Below are 19,492 nucleotides of genomic sequence, written 5' to 3' on the forward strand. Positions count from 1 at the left end.
TTCAACCATCAGATGCAGTAGCCAATGTTGCCAAAATTTGTTTAGCCCTTTGACATGTATTAATTGGTTGCCTACTAGGTGCAAATACTGCTTAGGACATGGAGAAAAACATGAATAAGTCAAAGCTTCAATTTCAGAGGGGGGAAGATAAGCAAATAAATACCAGCAAACAGAACACTATAAAGAAAAGAAGTAACATAATGGTAGAGTTATTTTCCCTTGGAGTAGAAAACCAGTCTTTAATGAGACAAATAAGGTGGTCAACAGGAGAGCAGGTGGTAGTGGTTAAGAACCAGGACTTTTCCAGTAAAATGGAACTGAATTAAAATCTAGTTCCACCACTCACTGGGTGCCCTTGGGCAAATTACCTAACTTCCCTGAGCCCAAGTGGCTCATCAGCCTTAAGGGAAAAAAGGGGAGGAGGGGTGGGAATCATAGGCACCCTTTGTTGAGGTTATACTAAGAATTATATAAAATTCATACAAAATGCCTAACATTGTGCCAGGTACCATGGCAAGCAATTAGTACCTAGTGGCTATTATGATATGTTTTAAAACAGTGAAATGACATTTCTTAATAAATATTTCAAAACCGGGTTCTCTCCATGTTTTCTACATGTTGGCGGGGAGAATCATTCTACAAATAGAGATGGAGAGGATGCTGTTTGTCCCCTTCCCACATTCCTCCTCCTGGGTGAGGAACTCATTACCCCAACAGCTGTTAGGAGTTTGGCTGCTGAAGGCTCCCTGAACTGCCTCACCTCAGGTTACGCCCCCTGGTGGTCAAGCAAGAGAACCAAAGCCAAGCCTCCCATTTCAATTTGAATCCATTTTGAAGGGCCATCCCAATCCCAGAGCTCCCTGAGATTCCCGAGGCCTGGGTGGAAACCAATTCTCTTTTCTTGACTCCCTTATAGAGGTTATACCCAACACTCCCCAGTAAACTTGCTGGCCAGTCTCCATCTCAGAGTCAGCTTCCTCAAGGAAGCAAAACTAAGACAAACAACTGTTGTATGGGCAGGGCAGGGCAGTGCTGTGGAACAGGGTTGGCACATTCTTTTGTGGAAGGAGAGATGGTGTTTCTGGCTTCAGTGGCCACATATTCTGTCACATTTAATGAACTCTGCTCTTTGTGAAAACATCCATAAAGAATACACACATGGGTGTGGCTGTGCTCCATTAAAGCCTTATATTATGCACACTGAATTTGAATAACAATTTTCATGTTACAAAATACTCTTTTTTTTATTTTTGCCATTTTATTATTTTTTCAGTGGCCACACCCTCAGCATATGGAAGTTACTGGCCAGGGATTGAATTTGAGCCACAGTTGTGACCGATGCCGCAACTGTGACAACACCAGATCCTTTAACCACAGCCCCACGCTAGGGATCAAACTCGGGCCCCAAGCTGCTGCAGTCGGTTTCTTAAACCACTGCACCACAGTGGGAGCTCTTACTTTTTCCATTTTAAAGTGGTTGAAAAAATTCTTAGCTTATGGGAGTTCAAAAGGGATATAACCCAACTTAGTGTGGTAATCATTTAATAATAAGCAAATAGGAAATCACAGCGTACACATGAAATTAACATGTTATATGTCAATTATATCTCAATAAAAGAAACAGGTGGCAGGCTAGATGTGGCCAATGAGCCATGGTTTGCCAAGCCCTGAGCTAGAGGAATAGAGTAGAGCAGTCAGGCTCTCATAAAGCTACCATCCTAGTTCATGAATTTACAGAATTTGACATCATGAGACCCTAGAGCTTATAAGAGAAACCAAAAAGACCCCTTCCTGGCTCCAGAAGGGTCAAGAGGGCATGTAGAAGAGGAAGAGAAAAAAAAACGGGAAAAATAAGGAGTTCCCAGGTGGCCTAGTGGGTTAAGGATCTGGGATTGCCACTGCCGTGGCGCAGGTTCAATCCCTGTCCTGGCAACTTCTGCATGCCACATGTGTGGCCAAAAAGAAAAGAATATATTAAAATGGGAGAAATAAAATCCATAATTTCTTTAGAAGCTTAGTACTAACCAGAAAACAAAACACAGCAAAATAAAACAATAGTTGAATATTCATCATGTGGTATTTTCCATTTAGAAAACTTCATCTCACCTGATAAACAGAATTAGAGTTGAGTGGCTTTTGTAGCTAAGTAATCATAAAAAATAAAAACACAATTGCAATTACCTACTATTTTAATATTTATGAATGTATTTTTAAGTCATCTGTTACAGGATAGAGAAAAGAGATAGAAACATATTTTGAGACCTGTTTGAACCTGTCTTTCTACCCAAATATAGCAGCCTTCACAGTCCATTTCCCTCAAGGAGAAACAACTTGGAGGAATTTACTTGAGTGGCAAACGTAGTCTTAACTCCTTACCCTGAAACCTTTGGCTTCTAGTTTTGCCATGGTGCGTGTTCTTCTTTGGTGTGTCTTTTTCAATTTCTTTGTTCCCTTAAGGGAATCATATGTTTTATTTTCTGATCGTTTTTATTTTTGCTTTGTTGCTATCCAACCGTCGCTTTGAAGTCATTACATTCCTTCATGTGTTGTTATTATTAGCAGATTCCCTCCTAATCCACACCTGACCTCCAGCAGACCTTTGTTTCTCCAGTTCATGACTCCCCTTAGCAACCCTCCTGCACATTCTCAGAGTCAGTGAATGATTGTTGCCTAAGATTTGAGGAGTTGAGCAAAAGGAATAGAAGCCTTTTCTCTATGGATTCACATTACTATACTGAGAAATATGGAGACTCGGTGTGCTGATTTCAGTTGACACCAACTGTAGTAGACGGTTAATGACTATATCCCTGGCTTTTGAGGTCTCCAGGTTCTTCTCTCTAGAGACTTGAATGCTAATTTGGTCCACACTTGTCATAATGAGTTCAGATGCCAGAATCTGTGTAGGAGAGCTGTCATGGAACATATTGTCCATAATGTACTGCTTATATAACTCCACCACCTTCTGCTCCAGGTACTCATTCAGGACTGCATTCGAAATAGGTTTCTGCATTTGCAGGCTGCTTTTCTCTTTGACACTGGTGATTCTCCAGTAGGATGAATAGCGCTGGATGGGTTTTGGTGGCAAGTCACTGGGCTGAGTGGAAATGGAATCCTCCATGGTCAAAGGAATCTCAGACGATTTCAGCAAAGGGCCATGTTCGAAACTGCCCTCGGAGGCAAAATCCGTTGTCACTGAATTAAGGGCCATCACCTGGCCCCCTGCGATATGTAAGTCATTGTAATTCTTGCAAATACTCTTGCAGGAAGGAGGAACCAGGTAGGTCTCTCTGCTGGGATCTCTATATAACTCAACTGTGGCCAAGTTCGGGCTTTCGAACACAGGATTGGGGTTGGCTTGCAATACCGTGATCATCGGATTTCTGCTAGGATGGCTCTCTCTCGAATGCACTGAAGAAATAAACTTGTCAGAGGATTTGCAGCTCACATAGAGATTTCGGACTTGCGTTTTGTCCACAGGGGAATAGTAAAGAGCAGTAGCAGCTGTGGCTTCAGTCTCTTCTTTTTCCTCAACTACCTGCTCGTTACAAGATGTACAGTTCCAGTAGATGTCATTCTGGTAGGCGAGTCCACTGAGATACCCTTCTGACAGCATTCTGGAAGAGACTTAGGGAGTAACAATGAGGGAGAAGAAGATTGGAATTTTAAAAATTGGCACTGGTATATCAAAAAAGTAAAGGAAAATAAATAAGCTCATTGCATTCATTTCCCAAGCCATTACTCATTCTGTTCCTGCTGTACACCAGGGCATTGGAATGTGCTGGAAGTATAAAGATGAAGCGGACACAGTTTCATCCTTTGAGAAGTTTTACTATTGGATAAAATTAACTGGGCATAAACAATTCCAATATTTATCACTGAGGGTAATAATAGTGATGAGTATGAAGCAAGTACAGAAAAGGTGCCTCTAACAACCTGGGGTGAAGGAGGAGAAGTGATGGAGTTTGTCCCAGAGAAGGTGACATTTCAGCTAAACCGAAGATGAAGAAGTCCATCCTTAGGGAGAGTTACAAGAGAAGGTGATGATAAGGCCTGTTTGGCATATATAAAACATGGAGCATCAGCAGAAAGGGCCAGGAAAATAAGCGGGAATTGGATCCTGAAGGGCTTTGAGAGTCAGACAAGGGTGTTTGTGTTCTGCCCCAAAGGAAATGGAGAGTGGTTGATGAGCTACACACTGGAGAAGCAGCATAGATACTAGGTTATAAAAAAAAAAATGAATTCTGGAGTTCCCATCATGGCGCAGCGGAAACAAACACAACTAGGAACCATGAAATTGCGATCCCTGGCCTCAGTGGGTTAAGGATCTGGTATTGGTGTGTGCTGTGGTGTAGGTCACAGACAGGGCTCCAATCTGGTGTTTCTGTGGCTGTGGCATAGGCCAGTGGCTACAGCTGCAATTGGACCCCTAGCCTGGGAACCTCCTTATGCTGTGGGTGTGGCACTAAAAAGACAAAAGACCCAAAAAAGAAAAAAAAGTGAATCCTGCTGTATAGCACTGGGAACTATATCTAGTCATTTATGATGGAGCATGATAATGTGAGAAAAAGAATGTATATATATGTATGTGTGACTGGGTCACCTTGCTGAACAGTAGAAAATTGACAGAACACTGTAAACCAGCTATGATGAAAAAAATAAAAATCATTTTAAAAAATGATTTTCGTCTTAATCCAATAAATGATTGTTGAATGGAGTTCCCGTTGTGGTACAGCAGAAACAAATCTGACTAGGAACCACGAGGTTGTGGGTTCGATCCCTGACCTTGCTCACTGGGTTAAGGATCTGACGTTGGTGTGAGCTGTGGTGTAAGTCACAGACGTGACTCAGATCTGATGTTGCTATGGCTGTGATGTAGGCCAGCAGCTGTAGCTCCAATTCGACCCCTAACCTGGGAACTTCCATATGCTGCAGCTGTGGCCCTAAAAACCACACACACAAAAAAATCTTTGAATTATTTTTTCTAGAAATGAAATTTGTGGCAGATTGTACTGAATATAAGAGCTGTATCTTCTCATCTTTGTATTTTATCCCTGGGAACTAGCATTGTTGGCTGTATTTAGGAGGGAATCAAAAGAAACTTAACTTGAATAAATATCCAATAGCAATAGCATGGTATGAAGTTAATTCACTATCAACCCATCATGAAGGACCATGATGCCTCATCTACCTTTGCTGCCCAGGATGGCTATCTTGCTCTGTCCTTGGCAGTTTGCAGAATATGTCCTGGAAATGTCCCTGTAACTGTGTTTACATCTGCTGCAGTTACTAAGGGGCTTTCCTGATAGAGAGCTTTTCCTCCACCTTCCCCTACCCCTTCAGCAGTTGTCACTGCACTCTGGAGTGGTTAGAATAGGCTAGAAACAAGCAGGTGCATTTTCTAAAAAAGGAACACATGACATTCCTGGCAATGGCAGAACAGACAACAGCGAGGAGAACTCGTCCTCTTTGGCCTTGAGGGCTAGGCTTCTAAAACAGACCCATCAACTTGATCCTGAGAATGACAAGTCAAATTAGAAAAGGATTATTTTATTCCCAAGGGTCCTTTTCTTGTTTTAGTATCTCTCTTATATTTATGCAGTCATTTGCCAAGTTAAGTTTTTAATTGTGTAAAGTTAATATAATCAGTATATTCATTTCAGTTGTATTTTCAATGTTTTATTTCCTCTTTTGGAACTATTCCAAGATCTATTCATCAGTAGGCACAAGAAGAAACTTCAATATAACTAATTAGAAAATGCAAATCAGGAGTTCCCATCGTGGTGCAGTGGTTAACAAATCTGACTGGGAACCATGAGGTTGCAGGTTTGATCCCTGGCCTTGCTCAGTGGGTTAAGGATCTGGCATTGCCATGAGCTGTGGTGAAGGTTGCAGATGTGGCTTGGATCCCACAATGCTGTGGCTCTGGTGTAGGCCAGTGGCTATGGTGGCTAGGCTCCGATTAGACCCCTAGCCTGGGAATCTCCGTATACCGAGGGAGTGGCCCTAGAAAAGGCAAAAAGAAAAGAAAAGAAAAAATGCAAATCAAAACTATAAAACTGCAAATCAAAACTACCACCTCACACCAGTCAGAATGGCCATCATTAACAAGTCCGCAAATAACAAATGATGGAGAGGGTGTGGAGAGAAGGGAACCCTCCTACACTGTTGGTGGGAATGTACAATGGTGCAGCTACTCTGGAAAACTATAGAACTACCATATGATCCAGCAGTCTAAGTCCTGAGCATATATCTGGACAAAAACTACAATTCAAAAAGGTATATGCACCTCTATGTTCACTGCAGCGCTATTCACTGTAGCCAAAACATGGAAACAACCTAAATGACCATTTACAGATGAATGGATAAAGAAGGTGGGGTACATATATACAATAGAGTACTACTCAGCCATAAAAAAGAATGAAATAATGCCATTTGCAGTGACATGGATGCAATTGGAGAGTCTCTAGGTGAAATAAGTCAGAAATAGGACAAATAGCATGATATCACTTACATATGGAATCTAAACTATGGCACAAATGAACCTATCTACAAAGTGGAAACAGACTCACAGAGAACTGACTTGTGGCTGCCAGCAGGGGGGAGGAGAGAGTAGGATGGACTAGGAATTTAGGGTTAGTTTATTCATTCTAAATGTAATAGTTTGCATAATCAATGAGCACAGGGAACTATATCCAATCTCTTGGGATAGACTGTGATGGAAGGTAATATAAGGAATGTGTGTGTGTGTATACACATATATATATTTATGACTGGGTTGCTTTGCTGTACAGTAGAAATTGTCACAACATGGTAAATCAACTGTAATTTTTAAAATATCCTGAAAAAAGTATCAATTATTTAAATGTTTACCATATTCCAAGCATTGTCATGTACCATAAAGATACAAAGTTAAAGATCTTCAACAAAGTTGCAAAGTAATTCTTGTATGCTGGACATACTTAAAAGGGTAAGAAAATTTTCTTTCCTGAAAAAAATTCATTAAGTGTGATTCTGTTCTTAAACAAACTGAACATCCACGGGAGAAGGAAAATCTTATATTCATAAAAAGATAGTAAACCAAGCAAGTTTATCATGAAGGTTTAATACTGATGCAGTTACTTCACAACCTTCCCACTCCACCCACCCAGGCTGGAGCTAGGGCTTAGCACCTTCAAGACCTCAGAATATTATTGTGGAAAACCGGAGCAGAGACACAGATCTCTATGGGGGGGGGATTTTGTTTGTTTTTGTCTTTTTAGGGCCACACCCATGGCATATGGAGGTTCCCAGGCTAGGGGTCCAATCAGAGCTACAGCTGCCAGCCTACACACAGCCACAGTAATGCCAGATCTGAGCCGCATCTTCGAACTACACCACAGCTCACCGCAATGCTGGATCCTTAACCCACAGAGCGAGGCCAGGGATTGAACCCGCAACCTCATGGATGCTAGTCAGATTTGTTTCTGCTGCACCACAATGGGAACACCCACATCTCTGTTTCTGAGTTTGTAAATAGACTTCAAAAACTCTTGGCAGAAATCATAATTTGAGAGAAATGGCTTTTGAGATACCTTGACCTGAGCTTTGAAATATCAGACTCTATAACCCTGAATGACTTAAGGCATAATATTTATTTATCAGCAGTAGACTCAGTGGGAAGTTCCCATCGTGGCTCAGTAGTAATCAACCTGACTAGTAACCACGAGGGGCTCTGGTTGGATCCCTGGCCTCACTCAGTGGATTAAGGATCTGGTGTTGCCATTAGCTATGGTGTAGGTCACAGACCCTGCTTGGATCTGGTGTTGCTGTGGTGTAGGCCAGCAGCTGCAGTTCCCATTCAGATGGAATCCCCTGTGGTAGGAAACAGTATGGTTCCGGATAGACTTGAGAAACCAAGAGTAGAAGAAGCTGTGCCCTACCTCCCGTGTAGAACCTGAGGAAGCAAGAAGTCTCAGTTCTCTCCTACACAGCCTGGTATGAGAGCAGGAGGAAAGCCAACCACGTGGAGTACCTGGGTGGACAGGCCTGAGGCTGCCTCACAAAGTCTGCTTCCATACCAGCCGGCTGCCCAGAGCCTGCACACCTGGAGAATACCTCAATTTGGCATGGGAAGACTGCAGACATGATGTTTATAGACTGTTAGCCAGGGGCCAGGTGAAGGACAAGAAGTCACCATGGATGCCAATGAGACTGCATGATGACGGCTACAAACCGGCTGCCCCCTCTCCCCACATCCCCAGATGACCCTATGGCTTTATAAAAGTGAGCTGGAACTTAGAAGCAAGCCCAAATAGGAAGGACCCCTGAAGTGAGAGAAATGAGCCTGGTTGACGGTGGTTACTCAGCATATGAGCTCAAAAGCAAGATCACATTGAGGTAGATAAAAGCAAACATTTTCAGGAAAAATAACAGATTAGGCATATACCTGGGTTTTCCTTCCCCCAAATTTCACTAAAACAACAGTAAATGACTTTTTAAAATGTAATACACAAAGCGAGAAGAGATGACACTAGAGCAGTTGCCTTTTAGAAGCTGGAAAGCAGTAGTCCAGGAGAAGCAAATGAAAAATCTAGACCAGTGCAGTCCAACAAAACTTTCTGGGATGACCCAATGATCTACGTATGTGCTGTCCAAAATATCAACAAATAGCCACATGTGGCTATTGATAACTTGAAATGAGGCTAATCAAACTGAATTTCATTAATTAATGAATTAACTATTGAATTTTAAAATATCATATGGCTAAGATATTGCACAGCAGACTTGGAAAGTAGTGACGGTGATGATGTGGCATCACTCTTGTGTACCCCTTGTTCTCTTTCAGTCATATCCTAAATCACCTGCTATTCATATTTTTCATATAAACAATCAGCCCTAATGGTTTCTTTTTTTCATTTTATCTGGATGATCTTTATGAGTCCTCCAGGTAGTATCCATTCCTTCATGATAGTGAAGCAAAACAGGTCCAGGATTTTTGAGTAATAGGCCCTTTGCTCTATTTCTCATGGGCTGAGAGTTTGTTGGTACCTTCATTCTGATAGAATAAGAGCCCTACCATTCTGATGTGTGAGACCCAAGGCCGACCAGTACAGCTGTAGGTGCAATGATGGAAAACAGAAAATGTGTCCTAATGTCTAGGGGTAGATACTCCCATGCCTAATGGAAGAGATTCCTGCAAAGAGGCATGGGGAGAAAATGTCCAGGAGGTAAATTGGGATATACAAGGCTAAGGGCTGAAACAATACAAAGGGCTGGAAGGTAAGCAACCTTATTCAAGGCATGATGTGATCTATAAGTAAAAGGCAAGGTGAATTTCAGCAGGGTGATATTGGAGTCAAGAACTCAAGTTAGAAGGCTGCTGGTTTCATCTCCACCTGAGGTGACTGGGACAGGAACCAGGAAGGAGGTAACAGAAAAACAAGAGAAGTGATGAACTTGAGAGACCATGATTCCTAGGCTTGGAAGTGAAGAAGAGGAGTCCGAAGTAACTGAGACTAGGCATGCTGGCAAATGCCACCATTGTTGATCAAAATGGGGAGAAGGGGAGAAGAGGAGAAGGAAAAAGGGAAAGAGCTGATGGGTTTAATTTAGTTTCTCTTGAGTCTGACATGCAGTAAACTGAGTGAGCAGGGAGCTCATTAGAGGTTTTAGTTATAGTCAACAGTGGAATCATCTCCCCAAGTGCGCGATGTAGGTTTTAACATTGTGGGGCTTGAGGAACTTTTGTTTATAATAATTTTTGTGTGAAACCTGCCTTGAATAAGTACAAGGAGGAATGAGCACCAACAAAAGTTGCAATGTTTCTAACTTTGTAAGGACTGCAAGAGCTTCAAGGGTGAACATATCACATTTTTTTTTTTTGGTCTTTTGCCTTTTTTCTAGGGCTGCTTCCCGTGGCATATGCAGGTTCCCAGGCTAAGGGTCTAATCCGAGCTGTAGCTGCCGGCCTATGCCACAGCTCACGGCAATGCTGGATCCTTAACCCACTGAGCAAGGCCAGGGATCGAACCCGCAACCTCATGGTTCCTAGTAGGATTCGTTAACCACTGCGCCACGACAGGAACTCCCGTATCATATTTTAAAAATCTACATTCAAAGGTAAATTTGAATTGTTAGATTCATTAAGGCAAAAAAAAATCTTGAACTGATAGTTAAGAGATCAGAATTCTAGCTCTGACCTTGTCATTAGCTGTCTAGTTAATGGCAAGTCTATAAAAGAGCTGACATTAGTACTAGCTACAACCCAGATTCTATTATAAGTGCTTTTTGTGTAGTAAATCAATGGATATGCACAAAACTCTAAACTGTAGATAGTACTTAATTTACACTTAATTATATTTAATTTATAGGTGTCAAAGTTAAGCAATAAATGCAAAGCCATCAGGCATTTAAACACTGACAGAAAACAAAGCCAACACTCACATGCCAATTAACCTCTCAGAGACTCAGCTTCTTATCTGTAAACTTAGAATGCAGGATTTAATTATGTATAGGGGCTCCTCAAACTTTAATATTGTCTGGGGACTATATTAAGTCTGAGGACTTAATATTGACTATATTAAGAGGACAGAGTGAAGTGAACATTACTCAGAATCAAAATCAATTTCTAAAAGTTAGCAGCAGAGGGCAGCAGAGAGCACACTAAGGCAGCTTTTGTAAGATTGTTCTCAAGCTATGCAGAGTAATGTGTCAAACAAAAATTATACATATATTAGCTCCTCTGATCTTTATTTTTTATTTTTAAGTGTTTATTTCTTTTTAATTTTATTGGAGTATAGTTGATTTACAACGTTGTACTAGGTTAAGGTGTACAGCAAAGTGAATCCCAGGGTACCTGCACATACATATAAATACATCCATTCTTTTTTCACACACAGTTTATTACAAACTCTTGAGTAGACTTTCCTGTGCTATAAAGCAGATTCTTGGTAATCTGTTTTTTCATTTTTGTTCGTTTTGTTGAAGTATAGTTGACTTACAATTTTGTGAGCATTTCTGCTGTACCACATGATTCAGTCATACATGTACATGTATCCATTCTTTTCAGATTGTTTTCTCATATAGATTTTCACAGAATATTACATAGAGTTCTCTGCGCTATATAGCTCATTTGATATTTATTTTAAAAAAACCTTTTAATTTAACACTAGAATGAAAATAGTGTTACATATCATATCTTTAATTTTTATTTATTTTTTGCTTTTTAGGGCCACACCCACGGCATATGGAAGTTTGCAGGGTAGGGAATCGGAGCTGCAGCTGCAGGCCTACACCACAGCCACAACAACGTGGAATCTTAGCCTCATCTGCGACCTACACCACAGCTCAAGGCCTCAGCCACTGAGTGACGCCAGGGATTGAACCCACATCCTCATGGATACTAGTCGGATTAGTTTCCACTGCACTACAATGGGAACTCCATGACATTTTAAAAGAAAGTTACTTGGGTTTATTTTTTAAATTGTTGGCATTTTTCTTAATTAATTTCAGTGATTGTAAAATTCTTAGATGTCAATCTCTTCAAAGGTATCATAAAAGATATGCTTCAGGAGTTCCCGTCGTGGTGCAGTGGTTGGCGAATCCGACTGGGAACCATGGGGTTGCGGGTTCGGTCCCTGCCCTTGCTCAGTGGGTTGACGATCCGGCGTTGCCGTGAGCTGTGGTGTAGGTTGCAGACGCGGCTCGGATCCTGCGTTGCTGTGGCTCTGGCGTAGGCCGGTGGCTGCAGCTCCGATTTGACCCCTAGCCTGGGAACCTCCATGTGCCGCGGGAGCGGCCCAAGAAATAGCAACAACAACAACAAAAGACAAAAGACAAAAAAAAAATAAATAAATAAATAAAAGATATGCTTCAAACAGATGTTAACATATTTGACTGAATTTCATCTGAGACAGTAAAACTTATGCTAATGGATTACTTCATTTGTTCAAACATTTTATCACTTGAACTTTATTTTCTCATCATAGAAAATATAGAGACAAAGATAGAGCTATATCTGGAATTCTCCATGACTGATTAAGTGTGAAGGAAAAGATTCTCAAGGACATTTACGGATAAGATTTTCTAGGCAAATTTAGCCTCCATTAATCATTACCAGACAGGGGAATACCAAAATTAACTCATGTGCAAATTCACAACTTAAGTATGTGCTAAAGTGCAGCACATTATTAAATCATTTACTTGGATTTCAGGGAAAAAATTGTAATATAAATTCTGCCTTCTACACTAACATTTACGTCATTTTTTCAGAAAACTGTTATGATTTTGTACATAGACATACTTTTAATTTACACTCAAACAATACAAGTATGGATTCAGAAAGAAAAACTAAAGAGGGAAGAACTTTATAAGAGGGAACGTTTGGAAAAGCTGAAGTTTAGGATCAGCAAACTGTTTCTGTAAATGGCCAAATACTTAACTGTCTTAGCTTTCTGTCACAACTACACAACTCTGCCATCATAGCTGGAAAACAGCCACAGACAATATGTAAACAAATGGCTATGGCTGTGTTCCAATAAAACTTTATTTACAAAAACAGGCAGGGGAGCCAATCTGACCCACAGGCTTTGACTTGCCTGTCCTTGACTTAAGTCGAAAAGATGTAGAAGGTTAGAGCATAATAATGGCACTTGTGTTGGGTGCTTTCCAAACACTACCCCTCATCTTCCGACGACATTGCACTGTTAGATGTTATCATAATCTGGGTTTTCCAAATGAGAAAATCGAGGTGAAGATAGGACACATGACCTTCCCAGGGTCGACGCAGGGCAGATAAGTACTAGAGGCAAGATTCAAGTCCAAATTTACTAACTGCAAATTTTTAAGAGCAGATCATACTCTTGCATAGTTGAGAGCAGTTTAATATCAGTCATGACAAGCAATGAGTCCTTCCAGGAAAAGAGAACCAGCCCAAACTCCACTTAATAATAGCACTTGCAGGAGTTCCCGTCGTGGCGCAGTGGTTAACGAATCCGACTAGGAACCATGAGGTTGCGGGTTCGGTCCCTGCCCTTGCTCAGTGGGTTAATGATCCGGCGTTGCCATGAGCTGTGGTGTAGATTGCAGACGCGGCTCGGATCCCGCGTTGCTGTGGCTCTGGTGTAGGCCGGTGGCTACAGCTCCGATTCGACCCCTAGCCTGGGAACCTCCATATGCCGCGGGAGCGGCCCAAGAAATAGCAACAACAACAACAACAACAACAAAAAAATAGCATTTGCAGAGTTCCTGTTGTGGTGCAGCGGAAAGAAATCCGACTAGGAACCATGAGGTTGTGGGTTCGATCCCTGGCTTCGTTCAGTGGGTTGAGGATCCGGAGTTGCCGTGAGCTGTGGTGTAGGTTACAGACACAGCTCGGATCTGGCAGTGCTGTGGCTCTGGTGTAGGCTGCCAGCCACAGCTCTGATTAGAACCCTAGCTTGGGAACCTCCATATGCTGCGGGAACGGTCCTAGAAAAGGCAAAAAGACAAAAAAAAAAAAAAAAAAAAGAAAAAAGACATAACACTTGGCAAATGAAAGAAGGTACAGTGAAATACAGAAAGAAAAGCTCCAAGACAACTAATGCCCACCCCACAGGGCTACACGTATGTCCCAGTTGTGTATCAATGTTCATATATCTTTCCGACATACAAATAATTTATCCTCTGCTCTTTTAATCTAACCATGTGAACATTTTCCTTAACCATTCCCACTGCTTTAGCCGGGCAACATCTCAACCTTAATTTTACAACCACAGAGTAATTTAATATTGCAGATGCCCTACATAAATTCAACAGTTCCTCATTACCTCTAGGATGAAGTCCACACATATTAGGCCCTCGTGGTATGTGGTTCTTATCTGCCTTCACCTCATCGCTGCCTGTTCCCACAAGACCCAGCAGCCATGCTGAACTCCTAGTTCTTACCGAAATCCATGCACCCCAGGCATTTATGCCTTTCTTTCATCCTGAGAGCTCTGGTTCCCTTTCCATTACCTGTCCCACCACCCACCCCCTTTTAAGTCTCCCATCTCCACATTTCAGAGCCCCTGGCCATTCCTTCAAAATCCCTGGCCCTAAATAGAAATTCTAAGTTCTCTCTCCTACCCCAATATATTTATCAGAATTGCATAGGACTTTTGCAAAATCCAGCTGCTACCCTAAATGGTAAAATAAGTCATTTGGATAGTTCTTTAAATAATGGAGTAACTGGCAATAGCAAAAGTAGATGGAGTATTGGGAGGCAGTGATAGGTGGCAAAACAGATTCTGTCTCTGGAAGGACATTTTGCAAGCATATGAACTAAGGCTTCTGAGAAGCTGGGTTGCAACATTGCAAAGACCTCCACAGAGGCATGAAAATGGATGCAGTGAGATGGGGCTGCCTGCCAGTCTCACGGGATATAACTCATAGTAATAAGAATAGGAAAGTGTTGTCTTCAGTTCTGTAAAAGATCTGGAGCCTAGCTAGTTGGGGTGCCATTGGGTTCCCTCCTATCAGCAGGTCTGCTTATACAGATGTTCCTTTTAACAGTTAGAAAAATGTACATCTACAGGCGCATTTTACATTAGCAAATAATTTCTCCTAGTAGATGTCGAGGGTTTTTTTCTTTTTTATATTCTGTGTAATCACCGTATAGGCCTGCATGAATGTCTCCTTAGGCCAGATTTGGAGAAGACGAATTTCTAAATCACATCTCCTGCAAATTGCCTTTCAAGTAGCTTGGACCAGGTTATTCTCTCATCATCAATGTCTGAGATTAATTGTGTCTACTAACATTTCTCAACACACTATTATTTTTTAATTTTCCAATCAGATGAGGACATTTATTTTTGCCTCAAATTTGAGGGTCACACAAATACTCTTCTTAAGATGATGTGTTGATGATATATCAGCAATGTTATTTTTTACTACCACCATCCTCAAAATGCTCTATTTCATCTATCTCTTTATTTCCCCTACAATCTAAATTTTAGAGGCCTTAATTCCAATCTGTGAGGCTTTTTTGGTTTTATTATAGTTGATTTACAGTGGTGTATTAGATCAGGTGTATAGCAAAGTGAACTAGTTTTACACAAACATATCCATTTCTTTTTTCCCATATAGGTTATTATAGCACATTGAGTAGACTTCCCTGTGCTATACAGTAGGTCCTTGTTACTTATCTATTTTATATACAGTAGTGTGTATATGTTAATCCCAGGCACCCAATTTATCTCCCTCCCCCCATACAGTTTCCCCTTTCCTAACCATAATTTTGATTTCAAAATCTGTGAGTTTGTTTCTCTTTTATAAGTGAGTTCTTTTGTATTTTTTATTAGATTCCACAGATGAGTGATGTGTTTTTTAAAAGATCATATTTTGTTCTTAATCTAGTTATGATTTTTTTTCATTATATGATAATGTAACACAATCTATATTACATTTTTTTTTCCAAGTGGATTATATAAGATTCTTACCCAAAACAAGGGGTTGCTTTAGGAAGGCTCTCTCTATATAAAAAAGCATCTTCATTTTCCTGACCTTTAACTTAGAAAATACATGTGCTTTTTTTACATGCACTAATCATATACCTTGAATTATATTCCTATTATTTCATATTTTGTGGTATTTGTTGATGGAAGCTCTAAAGAATCTCTTACTTTGTATTTACAGTTCCTATTACAAAATATATAACTGAGGTTATTGATTCTTCTGTCAAATATGAAGTGATTCTTTTTTAATTCAATTTTTATCCTGAAGTATAGTTGACTTACAACGTTGTGTTAGTTTCAGGTATACAGCGAAGTGAATTAATTATACATATATCCATTCTTTTTCAAATTCTTTTCCCATCTAGGTTATTACATAATACTGAGTAGAGTTCCCTGTACTATACAGTAGGTCCTTGTTGATTATTTATTATATATATGTACATTAATGTGGATATATTAATCCAAAACTACTTATTTATCCCCCCCAAAGTGATTCTTAATTAACAAGTTAATTTCTAGAAGTCTCATTTGATGGCTAATAAGTCAGAAGGTCTTTGTTTTTCATATTAACATAAAGTAAATAATTTTGACACAAAATGTGGGGACTAAAAAAATAAGAAAATTATAGTAGTATTGATCAATGTTAAATTTCCTTGGTGTTATAATTGTTAATCATTGTTAATTATATTGTTAATTATGGCTATTGCCATTAACATTTATTTAATTGTAGGCCCATCACCCAAATACATTGCAAGATACTTGATTTAATGCTGAAATTTAAAAAATAAAAACTCTCTAATGGACATATAGATAATTGGGGAAGTTTGAATATGGATTGTATATTAGATAATAGTATTGTATTAATGTTAAATTTCCGTAGCATTATAATCATGTAGAAGACTGCCCTTTTACTTAGGAGATACAGGCTCTAAAGGATTTGAAAGTGATGTGTCCTAAAGCAAACAATATAATTTCATACAGTTCAGGAAAGAAAACCTGTGTGTGTATACACATACACACACACACAGACATAGCAGAAGAGAAAATAAATGTGGCAAAGTGCTAAAACTAATTAATCTACATGATGGAAATGTGTGTTCATTGTACTATTCTTTCCATTTTTATATAGGTTTGAAACTTCACAAGATAAAAATGGGGGGAAGTAACTAGATTTAGTTAATGAAGGCAAATTTACATTCTATCATGTTTTGAAGAGCTCAGAGGGACAGTATCTTACATATCTGAGATAATCACTAGGTATGTGTTTGGAAATGTTTCAGTAACTTGAAGGAGATCTTGAAAACATCGCTTTACTCAGATAATAAAGTTAGTGCACTATGCTTATACAGCCCCAAACTACTATTATAATATGAATGTTTTACACAATTTTCAAATATACTCTACTGCTCCAAGAGGCTTCTCAAGCTCAGAAACACGATCTTCTTACACTGACCTACACAAGAAGTTGTTTAAAAATATCAGTATGAATATTCTGGCCAAAGCAAGTTGATATTCAAGTGTCGGGATATGTGCATAAGAAAAAGACTGTTTGGGGAGCTTGGGCTTATCAGACACAACTTAGAATAGATTTACAAGGAGATCCTGCTGAATAGCATTGAGAACTTTGTCTAGATACTCGTGTTGCAACAGAACAAAGGGTGGGGGAAAAAATGTGATTGTAATGTATACATGTAAGGATAACCTGACCCCCTTGCTGTACAGTGGGAAAATAAAAAAATTATAAAAAATAAAATAAAAGACACAAAAAAAAGAAAGAAAAAGACTGTTTGATCAGGTCTAAAGATAACTCAAACAGAAGCCCACCTGTGTATATACTATCTTTAATACCAATAGGGAGACTTGCCCCAAATCACCCAGATGGCAATTCAAAAAGCACATCGCTGTAGAACACGTTCACTTTGAGTGTGTCTTGCCACATAGAAGAACACTTATCACTGGCTCATCCAATGAATAATTTAGAGTCAAATCCAATTGGGATTTATTGTGATTGTAGTCATCTCTAAAACTCCATCTTTGGGACCAGATTTAAGAGTTACTCTGCCCCTGCCAAATTCTGCTTAGGTTTTTAGGCCTTTAAAAAAAACACAAAAGCTAAACCTGTGTAGCAGTTAGTGAACAGGGACTGAATAAATTAAACAACTCTTCGATCAGACCAGTCAAATTCAGGTAAAAAGAAAATTTTAGAAATGCTCAAAATGTGAGAATGAGGTAAGAGGAAGAGGGTACTTGGCTTCATTTGTCATTATTGTATAACTCCATTGAAGGCTTACTTACATGTCCACTCAGCTCTAATTTGGTAAATGAGAAGAGCGTTTTAGATGTCATGAGGCGGGAGCTGAGTTCTGATGATAAAGGGCGAAGAAAGTTTAAGAAGAGAAATGACAGAAAAAGTTCATAGTCAGAGAGCCTGTTGCCTCCTTTGCTTACCTTCACTAACCAGTCTGTGCCTTTGGTCCCGCAGAAACACAACGATTGACCATATAAGAGATGAACAAGCCAGCCAGTGCTTTTGCCAGAAATGTTCACAAGCCTTTGGTGAGTCTACTTTTCACTGGTAAGACCAAGAAACTTGGTCATTAAGCTGATCATCGCAGTTGCTGTTTTTTTTATAACTGATCCTATGGAAAAACTTGTTTTTGCTCAAGTTTGATTTGTGCTAAAGAACAGTGGGAAGTCCCAGGAAGGGGGAGGCAATAACTGCCAAACCCACATCGAGCCACAGAATGGTGTTTCTTCCCCTTTTTCGAAAAATGAAACCTATCTATGAAACTGTCTCTTGTTAAAATAGTTTATTGCTACACATTATGTAAGAACCCTCTCGACATAAATTGACTCCTCTAACAATCAATTCTCTGGGTCCCCTCTCCCAAAAGAGAGCCAAAGTCATATATGATTTAGTGAATTCCCAGTTCCATCATTAACTTATAATTTTTAAGAAGTATTATTTCTCACTTGTACTCATAATTTTTAAAAATGCAAATGAAAACAGTTTTCTCTTTCAAATTAACCAAAGTAAAAAAGGTGTTAGTACACGAGTGGGCAAGTTTGTGGATAAACAAGCAGTCTCATTCACTATTAATGAGATTATAAACATTTTTAAAAGGCAATTTATCAGTATCTGTCCAAGATTTTTTCTGAAATTTTAAATATTCAAGCACTTGTTCTCAACAATTTTTATTTCTAAAGTTTATCCATTGGATATATTTGCACCTGTGCACAAAGACATGTGAAAAGATATTTGTCGCAGCATTAAGAAATAACTCAAAGGAGTTCCTTTGTGTCTGAGCAGGTTAAGGATCCAGCATTGTCACTCCTGTGGTGCGGGTTTGAGCCCTAGCCCAGGGACTTCCACATGCTGAAGGCACCAACAAGAAAACAAAACAAAAGCAAAACAAAACAAAGAAACAGCTAGGAAAAAATATTCATAAATGGGATATTGGCTAAATACCTGAGAGTATATCCCTACCATAGAAAATGATGCAGTTGTTAGAGTGAAGTGGCTTTATGTCTAACAGAAGGAAAAGATCTCAGAGTTCCTGCCCTGGCACAGTAGGTTAAGAATCTGACTGCAGTGGCTCAGTTCACTGTGGAAGCATGAGTTGGATCCCTGGCCTGGCCCTGGAGCAGTGAGTTAAACAATCCAGCATCGAAGCACCTGTGGCTCGGATTTAATTCCTGGCCCAGAAACTTCCATATGCCACAGAGGCAGCCATAAAATTTTTTTAAAAAGGAATAGATTTCCAAGTTGCATTACTTAGCAATACTATATAAGATATAATATTCTCCAATATGTGTTTTTAAAGGAATATATATATATATGCACATATATTTGCTGATGCATAGCATATTTCTATAGGGATATACAAGGAACTAGAAAAAGGCAGTTGCCTTTTGGAAATGAGTCTTAATTTTCACATTGGGTATCCTTTTGAAATTTCTACCATGTATATGTATTACTTTTTAAAAATAGCATTTTTAAGTCATATTTAATTTTGTGTGATTTTTATAGCTCATATATTTTT

The 19,492-nt window shown here is 39.6% G+C and overlaps 1 protein-coding gene and 1 long non-coding RNA gene across 3 annotated transcripts in view; one reads left to right on the forward strand and one right to left on the reverse strand.

The window, feature by feature from the left end:
- The window catches only part of LOC110257744 (uncharacterized), a 296,540-nt gene that overhangs the window by 244,357 nt on the left and 32,691 nt on the right, over positions 1 to 19,492 (forward strand). Inside the window, exon 12 of the long non-coding RNA XR_014835223.1 lies at positions 17,932 to 18,005. This is a non-coding gene — a long non-coding RNA (uncharacterized LOC110257744). The remainder of the gene's footprint in view (positions 1 to 17,931; positions 18,006 to 19,492) is intronic.
- Positions 1,218 to 18,135, reverse strand: TASL (TLR adaptor interacting with endolysosomal SLC15A4). Of its 2 annotated transcripts, none has more exons than XM_001925715.5 (2): positions 17,898 to 18,135; positions 1,218 to 3,614 (listed from the first exon to the last, which is right to left on the reverse strand). In XM_001925715.5, exon 2 carries the CDS (start codon positions 3,611 to 3,613, stop codon positions 2,714 to 2,716), a length of 900 nt encoding a protein of 299 aa, XP_001925750.1. In that variant the 5' UTR covers position 3,614; positions 17,898 to 18,135; the 3' UTR covers positions 1,218 to 2,713. The 2 variants fall into 2 exon arrangements, with proteins under 2 accessions (XP_001925750.1, XP_005673578.1); XM_005673521.4 differs by having other exon boundaries at positions 1,218 to 3,624.

This window comes from Sus scrofa, chromosome X, assembly GCF_054392235.1.
Source record: "Sus scrofa isolate SSC_HxYL_T2T_F1_AM1 chromosome X, Sscrofa_HxYL_maternal_Yorkshire_Landrace_v2.0, whole genome shotgun sequence".
NCBI classification, from domain to species: domain Eukaryota; kingdom Metazoa; phylum Chordata; class Mammalia; order Artiodactyla; family Suidae; genus Sus; species Sus scrofa.